At 55.0% G+C, this 18,261-nt stretch overlaps 3 protein-coding genes across 3 annotated transcripts in view; 1 reads left to right on the forward strand and 2 right to left on the reverse strand.

Annotated features, from left to right (window-relative positions):
* The window catches only part of VOLCADRAFT_91636 (uncharacterized protein), a gene marked incomplete at both ends in the record, with an annotated part of 3,897 nt that extends 574 nt beyond the window's left edge, over positions 1-3,323 (reverse strand). Inside the window, 4 exons of the mRNA XM_002951169.1 lie at positions 62-165; positions 655-1,411; positions 1,861-2,006; positions 3,180-3,323. Coding sequence (XP_002951215.1) covers positions 62-165; positions 655-1,411; positions 1,861-2,006; positions 3,180-3,323 — 1,151 coding nt within the window. The remainder of the gene's footprint in view (positions 1-61; positions 166-654; positions 1,412-1,860; positions 2,007-3,179) is intronic.
* A 703-nt stretch (positions 3,324-4,026) lies between these two features.
* On the forward strand, positions 4,027-11,790 carry ars1 (periplasmic arylsulfatase, sulfate-repressible; the record flags this gene model as incomplete). Its single annotated transcript, XM_002951086.1, has 16 exons — positions 4,027-4,125; positions 4,301-4,493; positions 5,054-5,139; positions 5,621-5,668; positions 6,150-6,223; positions 6,635-6,808; positions 7,314-7,460; positions 7,792-7,883; positions 8,281-8,351; positions 8,633-8,764; positions 8,915-9,013; positions 9,224-9,285; positions 9,815-9,954; positions 10,276-10,424; positions 10,971-11,084; positions 11,512-11,790. The coding sequence occupies 16 exons, from the start codon at positions 4,027-4,029 to the stop codon at positions 11,788-11,790; spliced, it is 1,959 nt and encodes a 652-aa protein (XP_002951132.1).
* Positions 11,791-15,191: 3,401 nt separating this feature from the next.
* Positions 15,192-18,261, reverse strand: part of VOLCADRAFT_91638 (uncharacterized protein) — a gene marked incomplete at both ends in the record, with an annotated part of 7,829 nt that continues 4,759 nt past the window's right edge. Inside the window, 4 exons of the mRNA XM_002951170.1 lie at positions 15,192-15,469; positions 15,905-16,469; positions 17,079-17,153; positions 17,601-17,972. Coding sequence (XP_002951216.1) covers positions 15,192-15,469; positions 15,905-16,469; positions 17,079-17,153; positions 17,601-17,972 — 1,290 coding nt within the window. The remainder of the gene's footprint in view (positions 15,470-15,904; positions 16,470-17,078; positions 17,154-17,600; positions 17,973-18,261) is intronic.

Here is an 18,261-nt window from a genome sequence, read left to right on the forward strand (position 1 = left end):
GCTCCTCCTCCTCCTCCTCCTCGTCACATCGCAACCCCCCCCCAGCGATGTCGTATCTCACCTTCGCTCCTTCTCCTGGTTGATCTCCGCCTCCAATCTCGCGACCCGGTCGTTCCACTTGATGACTTCAGACGGCGACATGCTTTGAGCGTAGCGGTCCGTGATCTGTACAGAGGGCCATGCGGGGGCGGCGGTCCAGGTAGGGGTGAGGGTGAGGGTGAGGGTGAGGGTGGGGTTGGGGTTGGGGGTGGGGTGTGTGTATTGGGACCGGAGCCCGGTGACTCCCCTCCCGGACCCGGTTGGTAATCGGGCGGGAAGGACCGGATCAGATCGGGACATAAAAAGAAATTGACGACGGGGAACAGCTGACGATGGGAAAAGCGGCAAATAGGGTGTCGTACGGAGGCTGGGGCGCTGGTGTTGGTGTTGTGATGCTATGAGGTGGTATGAAAGTTGAGAGGACGGGAAACAAGATCAGACTCGTCGGGAATGGGACTGACACGACAAACATACATCATTTTATTCGGTTTGCGTCCCTTTTACTGAAATACGGTCATAAGCCACGCGTGTACCAACAGAAGGGCACACGCGGGAGTTTGGGGTTGTGGATTCTACCATCACATCACATACATCACGCCGCTGACGTCAACGCACCGCCGTCAGCGGGTACGACGCATCAGTAACCGGCCGCCACCGCCACCAAGACGTGTGCGTGCCCGCATCCGACGGAGCGCTCCGTCGTACGGAGGCAACGCTGCGGACGTCCGCGGCAGCAGCGGCGGCGCCGCCACCGTGTGCCAGCAGCGGCGGCGCCGCCGCCATCGCCGGGATTCGAGCTTCGGACTGGGGCCCCTGTGGGTAGTTGTGGCTGTCGGAATTACGGTGGTGATTCTGCTGCTGCTGCTGCTGATGATGATGATGGTGTTGGTAGTGGTGAACATGTTTGTGGTGGTGCGCTGTCGGTGGTTGCGCCGCCGCTGCAGCGGCGTCATCTAGGCGCGGTGCCGATGTTGACCGGCCGCCACCGCCAGTCCTGCCGTACGGCGGCTGTTGCTGGTGCTGCTGTTGCTGGTGCTGAAGCGCCGCGGCGATGGCATGAGCCGTCCGTACGACAGATGGCCGCGGCGGCAGCGACCCCGCAGCCGTCGCGGCATTGGAGGGTTTGGTCAGCAAGGAGTTGCCGCCGACCTGGCTGCGCGGCGGTAGCGGCGTGGCTCCGTAGCCGGACTGAACAGGCTGTGACAACCGCGCTTGCGTTGCTGCAACCTGTCCGTTGGATCTGTTGATGACGTGGGGGCCCCCCCGGTCATCGCCGCGGGTGGCAGCGAGCGCCGCCGCCACCGCGGGGGCCTGTGCCAGCGGAAGCTTCCGCGGCAGCAAGACCTCCGTCGCGGGCCGACGGCCGTCGGGCCTGTTTCGTGTACGGCAATGGTGTACGGGGGGACAGTTCGCAGGTGGAAAGCCGGGCGCACAAAGCCTCATGCATGCGGACGCGTGTGTTTCGTGGCGGTGTTTCGTGGCGGTGTTTCGTGGCGAAGGTTGGCGTGGAGGTGTGTTTCTTTCGCCGTGATGAGAGCCAGGCGGGCAGCTGGCGAGCAGCTTAGGTAGCAGCAGCTTGCGGCTCTGTGGTGGCTGCTGCCGCAAGTAACTATTATGCTGCTTGGCTAAAGCTATCGCAAGGGAGTGCGCAGACATTGACGCAGCGGGAAAGCGGCCGCGGGGGTGTGCTTGGCAACTGCTGCCTGCTGCAGGTTCAGCGATTCGGCAGAGGTACGGAAGCACACAGACACGAGTTGCCCATGCAAGGATGTCCGACAGCATTCGGAATGATTCATGATGTCCCTGCGACTTCCCACGTACCTCATGTCCAATCTGGGTGCAGACAGGGCGCGAGACAGATGGGCGCCAGAGGGCGCTGACTTGCGGATCGCATGCTCAATGCTGCGGATAGAGTCTGTCAGGTACTTTGCAAGAAGCATTTCGCCTTGCGCTGTCGCGTTAACTGCCTGCGTCAGGGAAAGCGCATCTCTCATGTCGCGTTGCGTCGATGAATTGCCGGCGTGTACGCAGGTGATAATTAATAACTTTTAAAGGCAATACCTGAGGATTAGACATGACTGTGGCCAGCCCCAAAATGCGTCCTTCAGACTTCGAGGTATAGGCAACAGCAATCTCTACCCCTCAATTGAAACTAGTATATTAAGTAAGAGTATCAGAGGCACTACAACAGGAGCCCTCTAATAATCAAATGAATACGGGTAATCTGCCCATTGAAAATAGCAAAGTAGCACCACATCGCAACGCCGTTTGGACGATGCAATGAAACATGTCGGTCGCGCGATAATGCAAGGTAACTTGAGGCAAGTCCCGATTGTGAAACGAGGTAACGGGCGAAGCAATTCCGTACAAGACCTTTAGCAAAACCCTTGACAAGTCTGTTTTGTCAAGCTGTGTCTGTGCATTTAATTCCATCAAAGGTCTCCGTGGAAATCATCATGGGCACCGTCAGGTGCCGTATTTAGGTTCTACCTACAGCCCGGCGTTCTTTAGTCCTGAGCCACACGCATAATGCGTCGGAACGCGTTCAATAGCCAAAACAATTATGGCCATTGCATGGGATGCACAGAAATGCCCTCTTACAGCCTGCCTCTGAAGCTGGTCCCACCTGCTGCTTTGTGCACAAGGCGAGGAGTGGGACGTGTTACCCGCCCAGGAGACCTGTCAAGGAAGACCGAAACCCTGTCCTGTCTGCCGAACATCTGTGATGGGGGGAATGGGCACCACGGCGGGCGAACTATGTTTCTCGATCGAATGCTTTGAAAGGGTTGGGTGGTCTACAGTTTACAAAGCCTCCGCACGTCGTCATTTCCCTATTATATTCACAACAGTATTTAAATGAATCGGGAATTTGTTGGATGTGACGTTCAGGGAGATGACGACCGCGGAGCGGCCATCCATCTATCTCGGACTGGTGAAAACTTCACGCGGCCGGAGGGCAGCGTGTCTGCTTTAGTGCGCGGGGTTGGGAGAACGTGCTGTACTAAGTAGAACGTAGAGCGTGCTTTGTGTAGGATGTGATGAATCTGCTGCATACTGGCGCTGTACTCGCTGTTGCAGACTTACGCGCTGTTCTGTGCCATACGGTATACGGCTTCCCAAGCTAGGAACGTGATACGCACTTTCAAGCAACGGAAGAATGCGGCTTCTAGGTTTTGCTTGAGCAGTTTGCAGGTTGGTGCACAATATGATTTGCCGACGGACGACCTTCCGACCTTCCGACCGACGGACAAGAAGGAAGAGTCCTCCAGGACGACTCGAGACATCCAAGTGAAACACTCGACTCACAGTTATACAATGTAAAATTATAAAATCCACTTTGCTTCATCTCTAAGCATCTCAATATATTTACCGGTTTCGGTCATTTAACCGTTGTCGGTTTCTTAGGGCTCGCAGCGGCAACTGGCCTCAGGGAGATCTCGGGCCAACGCAATATAGCTTACGTGTATGTGCGTAATCCTTTGTTCTCCTTAGGTAAACGTCCTGAACGGCCTCGTGGCGCGAGGCCATGAGGCTTGGCAGGCCATTAGGTCACTCATGTGACAACGGTCAACTGTTTCTTCTCTCAATTCATACAAGCCAGCAGGTAAAACTTCACGAAGTAATTTATGTATAGCTGTTGCTGCTGACACCGATTGCACTAAGTCGCTGGTAGCGGCTGATTCCGGGCTGTGGTGGAGCCGTACATCATAGACCAAGGGACTGCGTGCTGCAACTGCGGAGGTATCAGAGCATCAGGTAAATAAAATATGTAATGTAGCACTTAAGTCTGCAAAAAGCATGAATAGCAACACCTTCATATTTGTTTCAGGGGAAATAGACGACCTCGCATCAGTCCACCCATCAGTTCTAGCTACGCGACTGGCACGCATTCTAGGCAACTTATTATCACACTTAGCATCACGAATCACGATTGTTTTCAATGGTTATGCAGGCATTTGGAAGGACAACACCATGTCGGCGTGCAGGATGTTGCAACGATTGGTCGTTGCATTATGCCTGCTTGGGTTTGCGGCCTTGACTGCGGCCGCCGCACATCAGCGTCCAAACTTCGTCGTTATTTTCACTGTAAGTTTGCATACAATACAGAAGAAATGGATTCCATTAGGCCTGGCCATTCGAAGCCTTTCGATACACGTGATGTATATATGACCCGCCCAGTGCGACCCGCGCAATTCACGGATACCGCTTACATGAACATCTTTAGCGATTCTAACATTAAACCTTTTTCGCCTGGTCCCAGGATGACCAAGATGGAATTCAGAACTCCACGCATCCGCGCTACCAGCCCAAGCTGCATGAGCACATCCGCTACCCCGGCATTGAGCTCAAGAACTACTTCGTCACGACTCCGGTGTGCTGCCCATCGCGCACCAACCTCTGGCGCGGCCAATTCAGCCACAACACCAACTTCACGGACGTCCTTGGGCCCCACGGTGGGTTGATTTCGCATCCGGTTTTTTTTCCTGGCCGTGTGTTGTGTAGTTCGATGGCTCGGCATTCATGCTAGCTTTTTGCATCCAGCTGGCCTTCTGCATCCGGCAAAAAAAAACTTGTAAAAACTAGTCTTACTAACACCATTCCTTTCCTCGCCTTTATTATTCTTTGCGCGATATGGGATACACGGAATCCAATTACCGGAATCCAACCAAACCCGGAATCCTCCCTTCTTGAACTAATTTGACCCCAAAAGTATCTCACTTCTGGTCTCCTAATCCGACTTCACTTCTCATGTTAACTCCGTCCGTAGCTCCATTCCCCTCCGTTCACACATACCACTTGGGCCTTCGGCTCGCATGGGTAGTTTTACAGGTATGGGGTTCACGCAACGCACCCCCAGCCATGTAACACACACACACACATATACACACACACACATATACACACACACATATACACACACACACGCACACACACACGCACACACACACACACACACACACACACATTACTTCAGTCGCGCCTGCTCTCCCACCTGCTGTCCCACCTGTCCCAGGCGGCTACGCAAAGTGGAAGTCGCTGGGCATCGATAAGTCCTACCTGCCTGTCTGGCTACAGAACCTGGGCTACAACACTTACTACGTGAGTAGCTGTCGCTGCTAATGGGGATCATGCACACAACACACATATGCCAACATGAGTTGCTAATAAAAGCCGTTTCCAGCCGCACTGTTATAATAATAATAATAATAGTAGTAGTAGTAGTAATAATAATAATAATAATGATAATGATAATGATAATAATAATGATAATGATAATAATAATAATAATAATAATAATAGTAATAGTAATAATAATAATGATAATAATAATAATAATAATAGTAATAGTAATAATAATAATATAATTAATAATAGTAATAATAATACGATAAAGCAGGGGAGGTGGGCCACAGATCTACACCGTTTCCGGATGATTAGCCCGGTCGGTGAGCTGCTCTCACGAGGTCTTTTACTATCGCAAGTTAAACTCTCCCCCAGCTCCCCCCCCCACACATATAAACTATACCCCCGCCACATCCCTGTCTTCCGCTTCTGTCTCGTGTCTGTGCACACCGCACAGGTTGGGAAGTTCCTTGTGGACTATTCGGTCTCCAACTATCAAAATGTGGTGAGTAAGCGTTATAACGGTTGACAACCGAATCCTGGAGGTTAGGTGGCCGGGCAGTTGGTCGATGGCATGCCTGCATCCTGCTGCTGCTGCTTGCTGCTGCTGCTGCTGCTGCTATTGTTGATGCTCTCTTGTTGTTGATGCTGTTGCTTCTGCTGCTGCAAGCAGAAGAAGGCCTGTATTTCAAACCACAGCCTCACTCACGTCCGGCTGGGCTCGCAAACGACACACCCTGTCAGCCCCCTAACAATAACTGTCAACCTCCTGTGACCCTGCTAGCGACTATCAAAGGTAGGGTATCAGCATACCGCCGTTGTATCTTCGTCCCAGTCGCCCCTTTCGCTCCCGATCGCACCCCTCCCCCCGCCGTCCACCTTTCCAATCCCCGCCTTCACCGCCCTCCGCGCTCCCTCCCTCTCTCCCCCTGCCCCCTCTCCCTCCCTCCCCGCTCCCTCCCCCCTAAAACCCACGCCCACGGCAGCCTGCTGGGTGGACGGACATAGACGCTCTGGTTACGCCATACACATTCGACTACAACAACCCCGGCTTCTCCAGGTGCGCCGCTCACCCCAACCCCTGCCCCGCCAGGAGGAAGACTCCAACAACAAGTAGTCTCCAGGGAGGGTGAAGGGTGCGGTGGGGTGGCTGCGGAAATTGCGTAGCGCTCCCCTTTGTTTGTACGTCTGTTGTCTGAGCCGTGTTGGTGTGTTGGTTGGTTAGCGATCCTAGGCAGTGTACTGTGGCTGGACGTCTCACGGGGGGATGGCGGAGGGGGCCTGAGGATGGAGGATTACCCGTCCGAAACTGGCCGGAGGGGAGTGCTTTCAAAGCTGGATGGTTGATAGTATTCCTGGAGGGCTTATCACGGGATCCTGAGAACCACCGATCGGTTTTTTTTTCCGAAAAAGTCGTGATTTAACATTGGTTCTGCACCAACCTGAGTTGCGCTGACCTGTTCTCTCGCAGGAACGGTGCCACACCCAACATCTACCCCGGCTTCTATTCCACTGACGTCATCGCGGACAAGGCGGTGGCCCAGATAAAGACAGCGGTGGCGGCCGGGAAGCCCTTCTATGCGCAGATCTCCCCCATCGCTCCACACACGAGCACACAGATCTATTTCGACCCGGTGGCGAATGCGTGAGTGGCGCGAGTGGGACTGCGATTTAGGATTGGTAGCTAGACTTCCTGGGCGTACGCTGACTGGTGGGAGCCTTATCCATTATCCATCGAGGAGGAGGCGGGTGTGGACATGTCCCTCGGTGGATACGTGTGTGTGTATACGTGTGTGTCTGTACGTGTGTCATATTTAGTGTTGCGTTACCCTTCGAAGGTGTAACGGGGGCCCATACGAGTCGGGGGCCCGAGGGCCAGTCTAGGGCTGTACGAAGTAGATAGATGTCATAAAAACACATAAGAAAAACTACTATATTATCGCTCAAAAAGGAAAATTATGTCGAACTAACTGAACTATCCAGGTTGCTTTGCCGTAAAGCAGTGCGCACGTCAGGAAATGGACAATTAAACAAACGGCCCAGTAGTCCTTGTGGTAAAACTTCCTTCCTCCCATCGTCGCCCAATCCAGAATGCCGCCCAATCCGCACTGGGGCCCCCCTAAATTCCCCTAATGCCCGCACTCCTGCAGCACCAAGACTTTCTTCTACCCGCCCATCCCCGCCCCGCGGCACTGGGAGCTCTTCTCCGACGCCACACTGCCCGAAGGCACATCCCACAAGAACTTGTACGAAGCTGACGTGTCCGATAAGCCCGCCTGGATCCGTGCCCTGCCGCTGTGAGTATTTACTGCGGTTTAACCGGGAGGGAGGGAGGGAGCCACAATGAGTGATGGCTTATCCTGATCGGTCCTGATCGGTCCTAATCGGTGTTGGGGGCTGCGTACGCGTGAGGACAAAAGCAGGGATGTGCGTTTCCTGAGGGGGAGTGCTCATCGGCCCGGTTAATGAGGAGTAGTAGAGCGGAAGTTAAGGCTCCCAAGGGGTATTGGGACATCCCATAAAATGATGATGCACGATATTTTTTAACCCCCCCGCCGCATCCTTCTTCCCGTTTATTATTTTCCACATAATACACACATAATACACACATAATACATGCATGCGCAGGGCCCAGCAGAACAACCGCACCTATTTGGAAGAGGTGTACCGCCTGAGGCTGCGATCGCTGGCCTCCGTGGACGAGCTGATCGACCGAGTGGGTAAGTGCCGTACTGTGCTGTACATATCTTCGCCGTATTACAGGTATTTGTGCTGTGTTGCTGCTGTGCTGTCCGGATTGAATATACAGACATACAGACAAATACGTGTGTATGTGTGTGTCCTGACGGTTGCCTGTGTATGGGAGAGGCGCCTGAGAACTGCCCGTGCTGTCATTTTGCTCCCCCAGGGTCACCAAGCTAACCAGCAACCCCACATTCATGGCCCACGGCCCACGGCCTGGCCATGAGGGGTTGGATCTTCCGCCTCCTAGATCACTCTTCTCTGCTCACACGCCTTCTGCCTGTCTCCCAAACCTACATATACATATACATCAGCCTTGTAAGCCTTATCCCTAAACCTCTCCCTCTCCCTCTCCCCCTCACACAAACACCCCAGTGGCAACACTTCAGGAAGCCGGCGTCCTCGACAACACATACCTCATCTACTCCGCCGATAACGGCTACCACGTACGGCAGTCTCTGGGAAGGAGAAGCGGGGATTCTACCCCGCCCCGTTGTGCACGTCCTAGTGGGAATGCCGGGATTTGAACCGGCGATGTGCATCCGACGTTAATTTGCGGGAACGAGTGGTCCTACTGGAAACGTACCAGAGCGCTCAGCTCGCTAAAAGCTTTAAACGGAGTCGTGCTTTGGCTCCCCTGTCTTTCGACAAACAGCACAACACGCATTTTTCCCCCTGCCCTTTGCCGTCGTGCCCTCATCCCTTGGCAACTTGCTGTCCTTGTTAGGTCGGCACCCACCGCTTCGGTGCTGGCAAGGTGACTGCTTACGATGAGGACCTCCGAGTGCCCTTCCTCATCCGGGGTCCTGGAATCCGAGCGTCACACAGCGATAAGCCAGCTAACAGCAAGGCAAGCGATGTACGATGTACGATGTACGGTGTACGGTGTGCGATCTGCATCGCATCTCGTCTATGCAGACGGTCCTTTCGTAAGGATGGTCTTTACTCGTAGTCGTACTAGTACGGAGGTACATGTCCACACACCCCTCCCTCCCCCTCCCCCACGCAGGTGGGGCTTCATGTGGACTTTGCACCCACCATCCTGACTTTGGCGGGTGCTGGAGACCAAGTGGGTGACAAGGCGCTGGACGGCACACCGCTGGGTCTTGTGAGTTGGGGTTATTTAGAGGGATTAGGGGGGAAGGGGAGACAGGAGACATACAGTGGTGCTGTTTTAGTGTGTTAGGGCCAAGCCGAGCCTGAGATTCGACATTCTGTTGTGTGCCGCTTCTCGTTGGTTGCTGTTGTGAGCCAGGTTGGTAACTCCCTTCGAGTGTCGTGTCCGTGTCCATGCCGTACAATATGCTTTGCCCTGCAGTACGCCAATGATGACGGCAACCTCCTCGCGGACTACCCCCGCCCTGCAAACCACCGCAATCAGTAGGTCCTGCCTGGCTCGTTAATGCCGTCTCCGCGATGTCGCTGTCGGAGTTCTATTGGTCATGATAACGATGCGCGCTGTTAAGGGTTAAGGCAGGCTGGCAGGGTGGCCTGGGGTGAACCGATCGAATGAATCCGCGCGTATGCATATGCCAAATGCCACTCTATGTGCCACTCATATGCCACATGCCACTCTAGTTTGTATGCGCACGGCGCGAGGTGGGATATGCTTTCTGCATATCTGCAGGTTAGAGTTACGCGGGCACTGCATTCACCGACCTCCTACCACCAGCAGGACGCCTCCTGAATCCTCCTAGGATAGGAACTCTCTCCATCCAGGCAGCGTGACTGTACACAACGCTCCCGAGCCCGCAAACACACACACGCACACACACCCCGCGCGCACGCACACACACACACACACACGCACGCAAACACACGCACGCACGCACGCACGCACACACACACACACACACGTTAAGCCCCCTTGCGTTTTCACACGAGCAATGTTTCGTTCATTGCCGTACAGGTTCCAGGGCGAGTTTTGGGGCGGCTGGAGCGACGAGGTGCTGCACCACATCCCGCGCTACACGAATAACTCCTGGAAGGCCGTACGGGTGTACGACGAGGACAACCAGCAGGCTTGGAAACTCATTGTGTCGTGCACAAGTACGTATATGTGCACACGTGCGGTGCACAAAACCGCTAACGTTTGTCTCCTCTCTGGATGTGAAAGGCGAAGTTGTTCTGTCTGTAAAGGAGGCTTGCTGATTGCAGCTAAATGTGTGCTAATGGAACCGGAGAATGCTGAAAACGCCAGAAGGCTGCAGCTCCCGCTCCGTATCATCTCCCGTATTGACCTCGCACTTGTCCGGAGCTAATAAAGATGATTAAAGATTGCTTTTCGCCTCTGCTTGGTTATCCGTTGCTCCCGCAGTAGTGAGTTTTTACATTCCATTGTACGACCCTAAACTTCTGTGCCGTACACAGATGAGCGGGAGCTGTACGACCTGAAGACCGACCCTGGAGAGCTTTGCAATATCTACAACAAGACCCGGGCCGCTGTTCGGACCAGGCTTGAAGCGCTTCTGGCGGTTCTGGTGGTGTGCAAGGGCGAAAGTTGCACGAACCCATGGAAGGTACGGTGGCGTACGACTGCCGTATTGTACGGGGACCATACCCGACTTGAACAATTTGCAATACCGTCATGATAACTTTACAGCCAACATAAGCCAGCCAACGGGACATTCTGTGTCATGTCAAGTTGTTTAAGTTACGGGGTTCCCTACCCCTTTAGTTCCCCTAAAGCCCCTTTCCCGTTACGGGAAGGGGAGGGGCATCCAGCTGCCGCATGGACGGCAAATGTGCACAGAGCGCAAGTACTGGGCTTTAATATTCTACTAAAATAGAACTTTTGCGTCCCTTACTATATCCTTTACCTAGCTTGTGCGGCTCTAAGGAGGCTCTTGGGCCGCGGCTAGCTCGTGTATGGGCACTTCTCGTTACACTTCCCCATCTGGGTAACTGACGCAACCGAGGTGTAACCCACACACGCACACATATTCTCTTTCCTCCGAATGACTTCGTTTCTCTCCTTGCCCCCTACCCTCTACCCTCTACCCTCTACCCCTGCTGCTGCTGCTGCTGCTGCTGCTGCTGCACACTCCCTTATCGTCTGCACAAAGATCCTCCATCCAGAAGGTTCCGTCAACTCTTGGAACCAGTCCTTGGACCGGAAATACGACAAGTACTACGCCAACGTCGCACCCTTCCAGTATAGGACTTGCTTGCCGTACCAGGTTCGTCTTAGGTCTCGGAGCTGCTTTAGTGGCTAATGCGTGCGTGTTCGCGCGGCGACGAGTGGTTGTCATGTCCACCTTGTATGCTCTTGATTGCTGCAGCCCCCCATGCTGCCACATTATTTGTTTCCCGTGCGCACTTGCTTTGTCGAGGCTAAAACTACAGTTATGTATATGGTGCGAGAATGCCGCCGCTGTTGAATTATTTAAGCATAACAAAACACTCCCTTGGGCGGAAACCGTTATCTCCTGACCTGTCGTACGTCCGCTTCTGTTCAACCCCGTGAATGCAAAGTACGTGTGTATTCAAACGACAATACATCGTCCATGGCCTCCGGTCTTTGACGGACACCCTAACGGCATTCGTGTGCGGAAATCCTAACTTGTAACTTGTAATCCCCTCCCTTCAACACCCGCATGTGCACAGGACCACAACAACGAGGTTTCTGCCTTCCGATCGACAGTGGCGGCGGCAGCGGCGGCGGCGGCGGCGGCGGCAGCGCAGCAGCCTGGCCGTCGCCGGATGTACACGTGGACCTCTGCTGGCCGTCAACTGTCCGCGACAGCATCGGCCATCGCCACCAGCCCACAGCCGCGTTCGGAGCCGTTCGTTGCTGAGGTGGAGCGCCACTCGGTCCCAGTACCGGCCGAGGTGCTTCAGTCTGACGTCGCCAAATGGTTCGATAATCCGCTGGCGCTTGCTTAAAAAAAATAAGCTGTACCAATAGTTATGTTTTGTTAGCTAGCCGCGCACGGCTATACATAGGACAACTTGTATGCGGAAGTGAGCGAGGCACTGCCTACAGGATTGATGCGCGCGTGAAGAAACTGGTTGTGTAGGTTGCGAGTTCTTGCAAATGGTAAGGCCCCTTTCCATCTACCTGTTATGTTTATGTTGTTTCGGCGGTTCATAAATGAGCTAGTAAATTGCCTCTTGTGAGCTTTATTCACGTGATTCATGAATCATGATCATGGTTAAGCGCTTTCCATGTATGGGGTTGTTTCATCCCCTGGTATTCTTTCATGTTCCGCGTTGCGTGCGTGAATCTGAACTTTTGCGTGCGTCGGGCTGCAGTTTAAAAATTTGAGTTTGCCGCTCCCCAAGATGGGCTCCGCTATCTCATCAGGCAGTTTTTCTGTCGTTGTTGTTGTTGTTGTTGTCGTTATTCTATGTCTTGCGTGCACCCTATCTAATGCCGTGAATGAGAAAAGGACTTGTTCGCTAGAGCGCGCGTGCATATTACGCCATTGATTGTTGATGGTTGTGTGCGTCGCGGGGATTCTCCATGTACCGATCCGTACATGATGACGTCATACAGAGCGTCGCGTACATGCTTTGCCCGTTCCGGTAAAGCCAAGTGCTCCTCCTCTTTGGACCGCGGCGATATTCAGCGCTTTGGACTGGCGTGCAACCGCCTGTACATATGCCGCATTGGCGAAAGTTGGATGCATATCAGTTGGCAAGGTGGTGTTGTTCGCAGCTTCATCCAGGCTGTAGTAGGTTTCTTTGCAGCTACCTCAGACATCATGTGTGTGTATGTGTGTGTATGTGTGTGTGTGTATGTGTGTGTGCGTGTGTGTGTATGTGTGTGTGTTTCCCAGGCATCATGTAGTAAGTTGTCGGCGGTTCAATCAGCTAGCTGCTGTAGTACAGGCCATCTAGCCGGAGTTACGGCATTGTTGTACCAATGCGGGAGGTGTTAATGGGCGTGTTGACCCGTGCCTTCGATGTAATCAAGCCAACTTTGACCAAAAGGCCTTCGGAGCCCACGCAGAGCGGATAGCCCCTCTCCCCCCCCCCCGGGGCATAAGACCCGGATGTGGGCCGTAAGCCCTGGACCAGGCCTCCCTGGATGTGTCCCTCTCCACCCTACTAACCGCCCCAACTACCGGCAGCCCGTTAAGTGGACACCTCGCAGCCCGCTCCCTCGCCCTGCCCCTGATGAGTGCGGCACAACCCCGGACCACTAACCGCCGTACACGCCATCTATTGTCCCCTCAGCAGCAAAATGCCGTCTTTCAGTCCACCCGCCGGAGCTATTTGGGCTGTTCGGCTGAAACATCCCCATGGACCACCTCCTCAGGCAAAAGGCAGCGACATACTCCACCACACTGACATCTGCATCCAGCGCATTGACGTCGTGTAGGGTGTCGATCGACGAAAGCTGATCGACCGAGTGGTAAATGCCGTACTGTGCTGTACATATCTTCGCCGTACAGGTATTTGTGATGTAGTGCTGCTGTGCTGTCCGGATTGAATATACAGACATACAGACAAATACGTGTGTATGTGTGTGTCCTGACGGTTGCCTGTGTATGGGAGAGGCGCCTGAGAAGTGCCCGTGTTGGCATTTTGCTTCCCCGGGGTCACCAAGCCAACCAGCAACCCCACATACATGGCCCACGGCCTGGCCATGAGGGCTTGGATCTTCCGACTCCATCTTCAGTCCAAGTATCGTTTCTTTGGATGCGCTGCCCGCTATGCCTTTCCCGCTGGTAAGTTGTACTATTGCATCCGATCCACTTCGCTTTTATATACGGACTTAAAGATGCTTAGAGCGTTGGCTTCCCCGACCGCGCTCTGCACAGCGAGCAAGCCCGGCCGTTCGTGCACATTTGGCTTCCAGAGATGGCCCTGTACGGATTGAAGGGACCCTGCCCTTTTTCCGGCTTCCAGAAATTTGACACCGCCTTGTTTTGGTTTTGGTTCCTAAGATCATCCGGGACAGGGCACGTCTGGTTGACAAGCACGATATCGAGCTGGCTTTGGATTAGCAGTGAAAGAGAGTGCTAAACCAGCAATTCTCCCATTCAAACAGTACAACCATTATTGACTAAAGTTGTCATGGATCTATCAGACAGCAAGCGCACATGAGCACACTGTTTCATCTATAATGCTAGTAACAAAATTCCACCGCGCCAAACAGTCTCTCCCTTCCGGCTACCTACCACCCGCTCAACCCAACATGGCGGGAACCCACGTGCGCCACAGGTAGATTATGAAGCAAAGACGCCCTTCACCGCCAGCAAACTGCAACCGCGAGCCATTCTTGCCTGGTATCTTCGTCAATCGTTAAAGGTTTATCATCTTACCCCCCACAACAACAACTCCCTGGCAACTTCACAAAAGACGATCCCGCGGGCACTGTAACCTGTCAGCACCGTACACATGTTTGCAGAGCAGAGCAGAGCAGTGCAACACTGCGTAACCAAGTAATGCTACACCACACGCTCTCCCACCGACGTAAAGGTAGACATCCTTGACCAACTGCTACTGCAACTGCTGCTGCTACTGTTGCTGTTCCCGCCGAACAAAACAGACCGTTTTGTTATCTGGCTCCTGGCGATAGTTGAAACCACCATCGTTGACATCGTTGAGTCCCGGTTATAACCATACAGCTAGTCGACATGGACGCCTCTGGTTGGCAAAAGATGAGCTGCTGCATGCGGCGACGGTGGCGGAATCCACCACGATGGGGATACGCACACATGTCCAGCAGACGAAAGGCCAACATCAATGATAACATGATCGTGATAGCATGAACCAAAGTTACCTCTAGTCCGGAAGGTAAAATGCCCCCGGAAGGTAAAAGATCATCATGTCTCCGACCAGCTCGCTCGCTCGCTTGCTCACTTGCTCTCACTTGCTCGGCCCTCTCAGTTCTTTCCCCAGCACGGACAGTACGGTCAAAGGAAACCTAAGCCCTAGGGAGGCACTGGCGGGTAAATATATGGGTACGAGTAGCAATTGTACCACGGCTACTTTTAGCGCAAAACCCATTACCCAACCCACTACACAACCCCACTACACAACCCCACTACACAACCCCACTACACAACCCCACTACACAACCCCACTACACAACCCCAGCACACCACAGGTGCCAGAGAGGACTACCAAACGGAACTACACGTACTGTAAACCCAAGAGTACCTCCTGCACATTGAATTTCCGTGACCGCCTGTCGTATATCCCACGTAAGGGGGCCTGCATCGCACCCGACCATGGACACCTGCGCTGACTCTTACCTCCCCACCCCATCCCTCTCACCCGTTGCCAAGCCCTCACTTCCTAAGCCCGGGAAATCTTCCCCACCTACCGGGCTGTCACCTGCTGGTTTCCACGTCCCGCTGTAGCGCCGATAGCCTGGCCGCCGCCTCCTCCGCCTCCCTCCTTGCCGCCGCCAGCTGCGCCGTCCGCCGCCGCTGCACCGCCTCAAGCCGCACCAGCTCCGAAACCATCGCAGCCGCAGCTGCATCGTATTGCCGCTTGGCGTCTTCGTAACGCTGCAACAATCCTGCCGATACTGACGCCGCCATCGCATGCTCCTCGTCTCCATCTGTGCTATCGTAATCCTTACCGTTGCCGCCAAATGTCTGTCCTTCTTTACCGTTGGCCGTGGCATCGGTTGATAATGTCGTTAGGGGCGCTCCGTGCAAATCACCGTCATCTATCCGTCGCCTCTTCTGCAGCTGCCAGTCAGACAATGGCAACGGCAGTGATGGCGGCGGCGGCTGCGGCGGCAGCTGCGGCAGCTGTTGTTGGCCCAGAGTTTCCATGGCTTTAACACCGCCCACAGCGACATCATCATCATCATCATCATCATCATCATCGCTGCTGCTCCCCCTCCTATGAATCTGTAGCGCGCCTGGTCCACCCGCACTAGCTCGTTGCTGCTGCTGGTCCTCCTCCTCCTCCTGCTGCTGCTGCTGCTGCTGCTCCTGCTGCTCCTGCTGCTCCTGCTGTTGCAAATAGGGTTGCTCCAGGCATTCCCTCAGCTCCTTCCGTTGGGTGCGAGGCTGAGGCCCCGAGTCCTGACGCTGTCGCCACTGCTGCTCCTGCTGGTGGTGCTGGTGGTGCTGGTGGTGCTGTTCATGGCGTTCCGCCTGCCGCTGTCCTTGCAACTGCTGTTGCTGGAGCTGCGATGCAGAGCTCTGTTGTTGCAGCAGCTCTTGTCGCTGTTGTCCCCTGTGTTGCCGATCCTGCTGCTGCATGAACCGCTCCAGGCGGGCGCTCAGCGCGTCCCGCTCCGCCTGCAGCTGCGCCACCTGCGCCTCCAAACGACTGACTCGCGGACCGGCAGCCGCCGCCACCGCCGCGGACGCCGCACGCTGATTCTTCACGTCCTCAATCGCCTCGTCCCGTTGCCGTACAGCCTCGTCCCGCTGCCGTACAGCCTCATCCCGTTGCCGTACAGCCTCCTCCAAGCTGCACGCCATCTCCTCTTTCTGTTTGAAGAGCGCGTCGCCCCGATGTAAGGCGGCCTCTCGCGAGGATTGGCACTCGCGGTGAGACTTGCGAAGTAACGCCAACAGCCGTTGGTGGTGGACTGCCTTGGCCTCCGCAGCATCCCGCTCCGCGGCGAGGTCCCGAATGTACAAATACTGCATGCGGGGGGTATGCGGGGGGTATGCGGGGAGTATGCGGGGGGTATGCGGGGAGTATGCGGGGAGTATGCGGGGAGTATGCGGGGAGTATGTAAATGTATATATATATATATACATATACATATATATAGTAGTAGGCCGGCATGTAATGATCTATTTGTAATACATATATGTAATCTATACGCCATGGCACTTGGACGCATCAGCGCTGCTTTCCTCTGCTCTAACACAGCAGCAGCAGCAGCAGCAGCAGCAGCAGTATGCACACAGACACGCACTCGCTTAGGCGTGAAGTTATTCCCGTGCATCACACCATCGGTAGTTCCCTCGGGGCGACGCCGAAGACAGATCATTAAACACGCAACCCACGCACCCATCCGCTAAACCCACCCACCCACCCAGTCTCCCTCCCCCCCTTCCGCGGTCGTCATCATCACATCTTCCCGAGGTCGGCTCCTTCAAAGCCGCCTACTGGTCAGTTCTGCTTCTCTTTCCTTGGCAGCAGCTTTTCATTCGTTCGTGTGGTTCGTCTTCCCCCCCCCCTCCCTCCCCTCGCTTTTCCTCCCCCCCCCCTTTCTTCCCCCCCCGTCCACCCTCGGCCCCCACCTGTCTCAAGTTCTGGTCTGCCACTGCGAAAAATGAGTCGTCGCTGTCCCACCGAAGCAGGATCTCCTCGCCTTCCTGCAGGAGCGGAACGACCGGGAGCGGCACCCGGGGCCCCCCGAGCAGTCCACACACGCACATATATCGCACAGGAAGGGGAGGGGGGAGATCACCTTGGCAGATGCGGCGGGAAGGCCAAGGAAGGCTCAACAGCTGCCAACATGCGCAAACGAGGGGTGGGGGCGCGGAGCCCTCAAAATCTGGGAAAAACCCTAAGGATAAAATCTTGCCTGTTTTCGGCAGGAAGACTTACCGACATAACAAAAAGAAAAACTGGCTTGGGCTTGGAGGAGCCTATTTTTTTCCATGATTGAATTAGATGTCCAGCATAAAGTCGAGTGTCTTAAAACTCCCCTCCCTCCGAGAAATGCGAGAGTTCCACGTCATTTCCTACACAAGCTCCAAGCATCCGAGGAAAGAACCCCAGGTGCCTAAACAGGCGCGCGAACACAAATCCGCGCCCACCTTGAGCGCGTTCGATGTAACAACCACGGTAACAATGCCGTACACATACGTCGACTTGTCGGGATCATCCACTGCGTTATTGCCCGTCGCCGCAACCGTCACCGTCCCGGCAGTGCGGCTTCCACCTCCGCAATGCGCCCCCGTCGACCCCGAGGCCGCGCCGCCGCCGCCGGCCGCCGCCGCCGCCGTCGTCGTCATCACCACCCCTCCTGCCGAATCCTGGGCCGCCGCGCCGGCGGCTGCAGCTGCTGCGGCCGCTCTCAGCACCTGGAACCCCTTGGCGAGGTCTTCCGGCATACCGCCACCACCACCACCGCCACCATCACCACATGCCGCCTCAGTGCTGGCCCTCATCAGGCGAGATAGACGGACCTGTATTAACACAGGAGATGTGGAAAGAGGTAGAGTTTGGATGGGCGAGTGAGGGGAGGGGAGGGAAAGACGAACCACACGCGGGGAGGGGAGGGAGGGCGAGACGAGCCGCAACACGGGGAGGTACCCTGTGAGGTGCGCCCTGTGTCCCTCCCCTCCCTCCTGCTGCCGCCGCTGTGGTGCCAGCAATCAGTCCTGTCTTAAATGGAAGGCTGAAATGGGAGGTTCAATTGTGCGACGACGACGACGGCGAGAGAGCTGCGACGGCGAAGAGAGAGCTGCTCCCCCG

This window comes from Volvox carteri, assembly GCF_000143455.1.
Source record: "Volvox carteri f. nagariensis unplaced genomic scaffold VOLCAscaffold_22, whole genome shotgun sequence".
NCBI classification, from domain to species: domain Eukaryota; kingdom Viridiplantae; phylum Chlorophyta; class Chlorophyceae; order Chlamydomonadales; family Volvocaceae; genus Volvox; species Volvox carteri.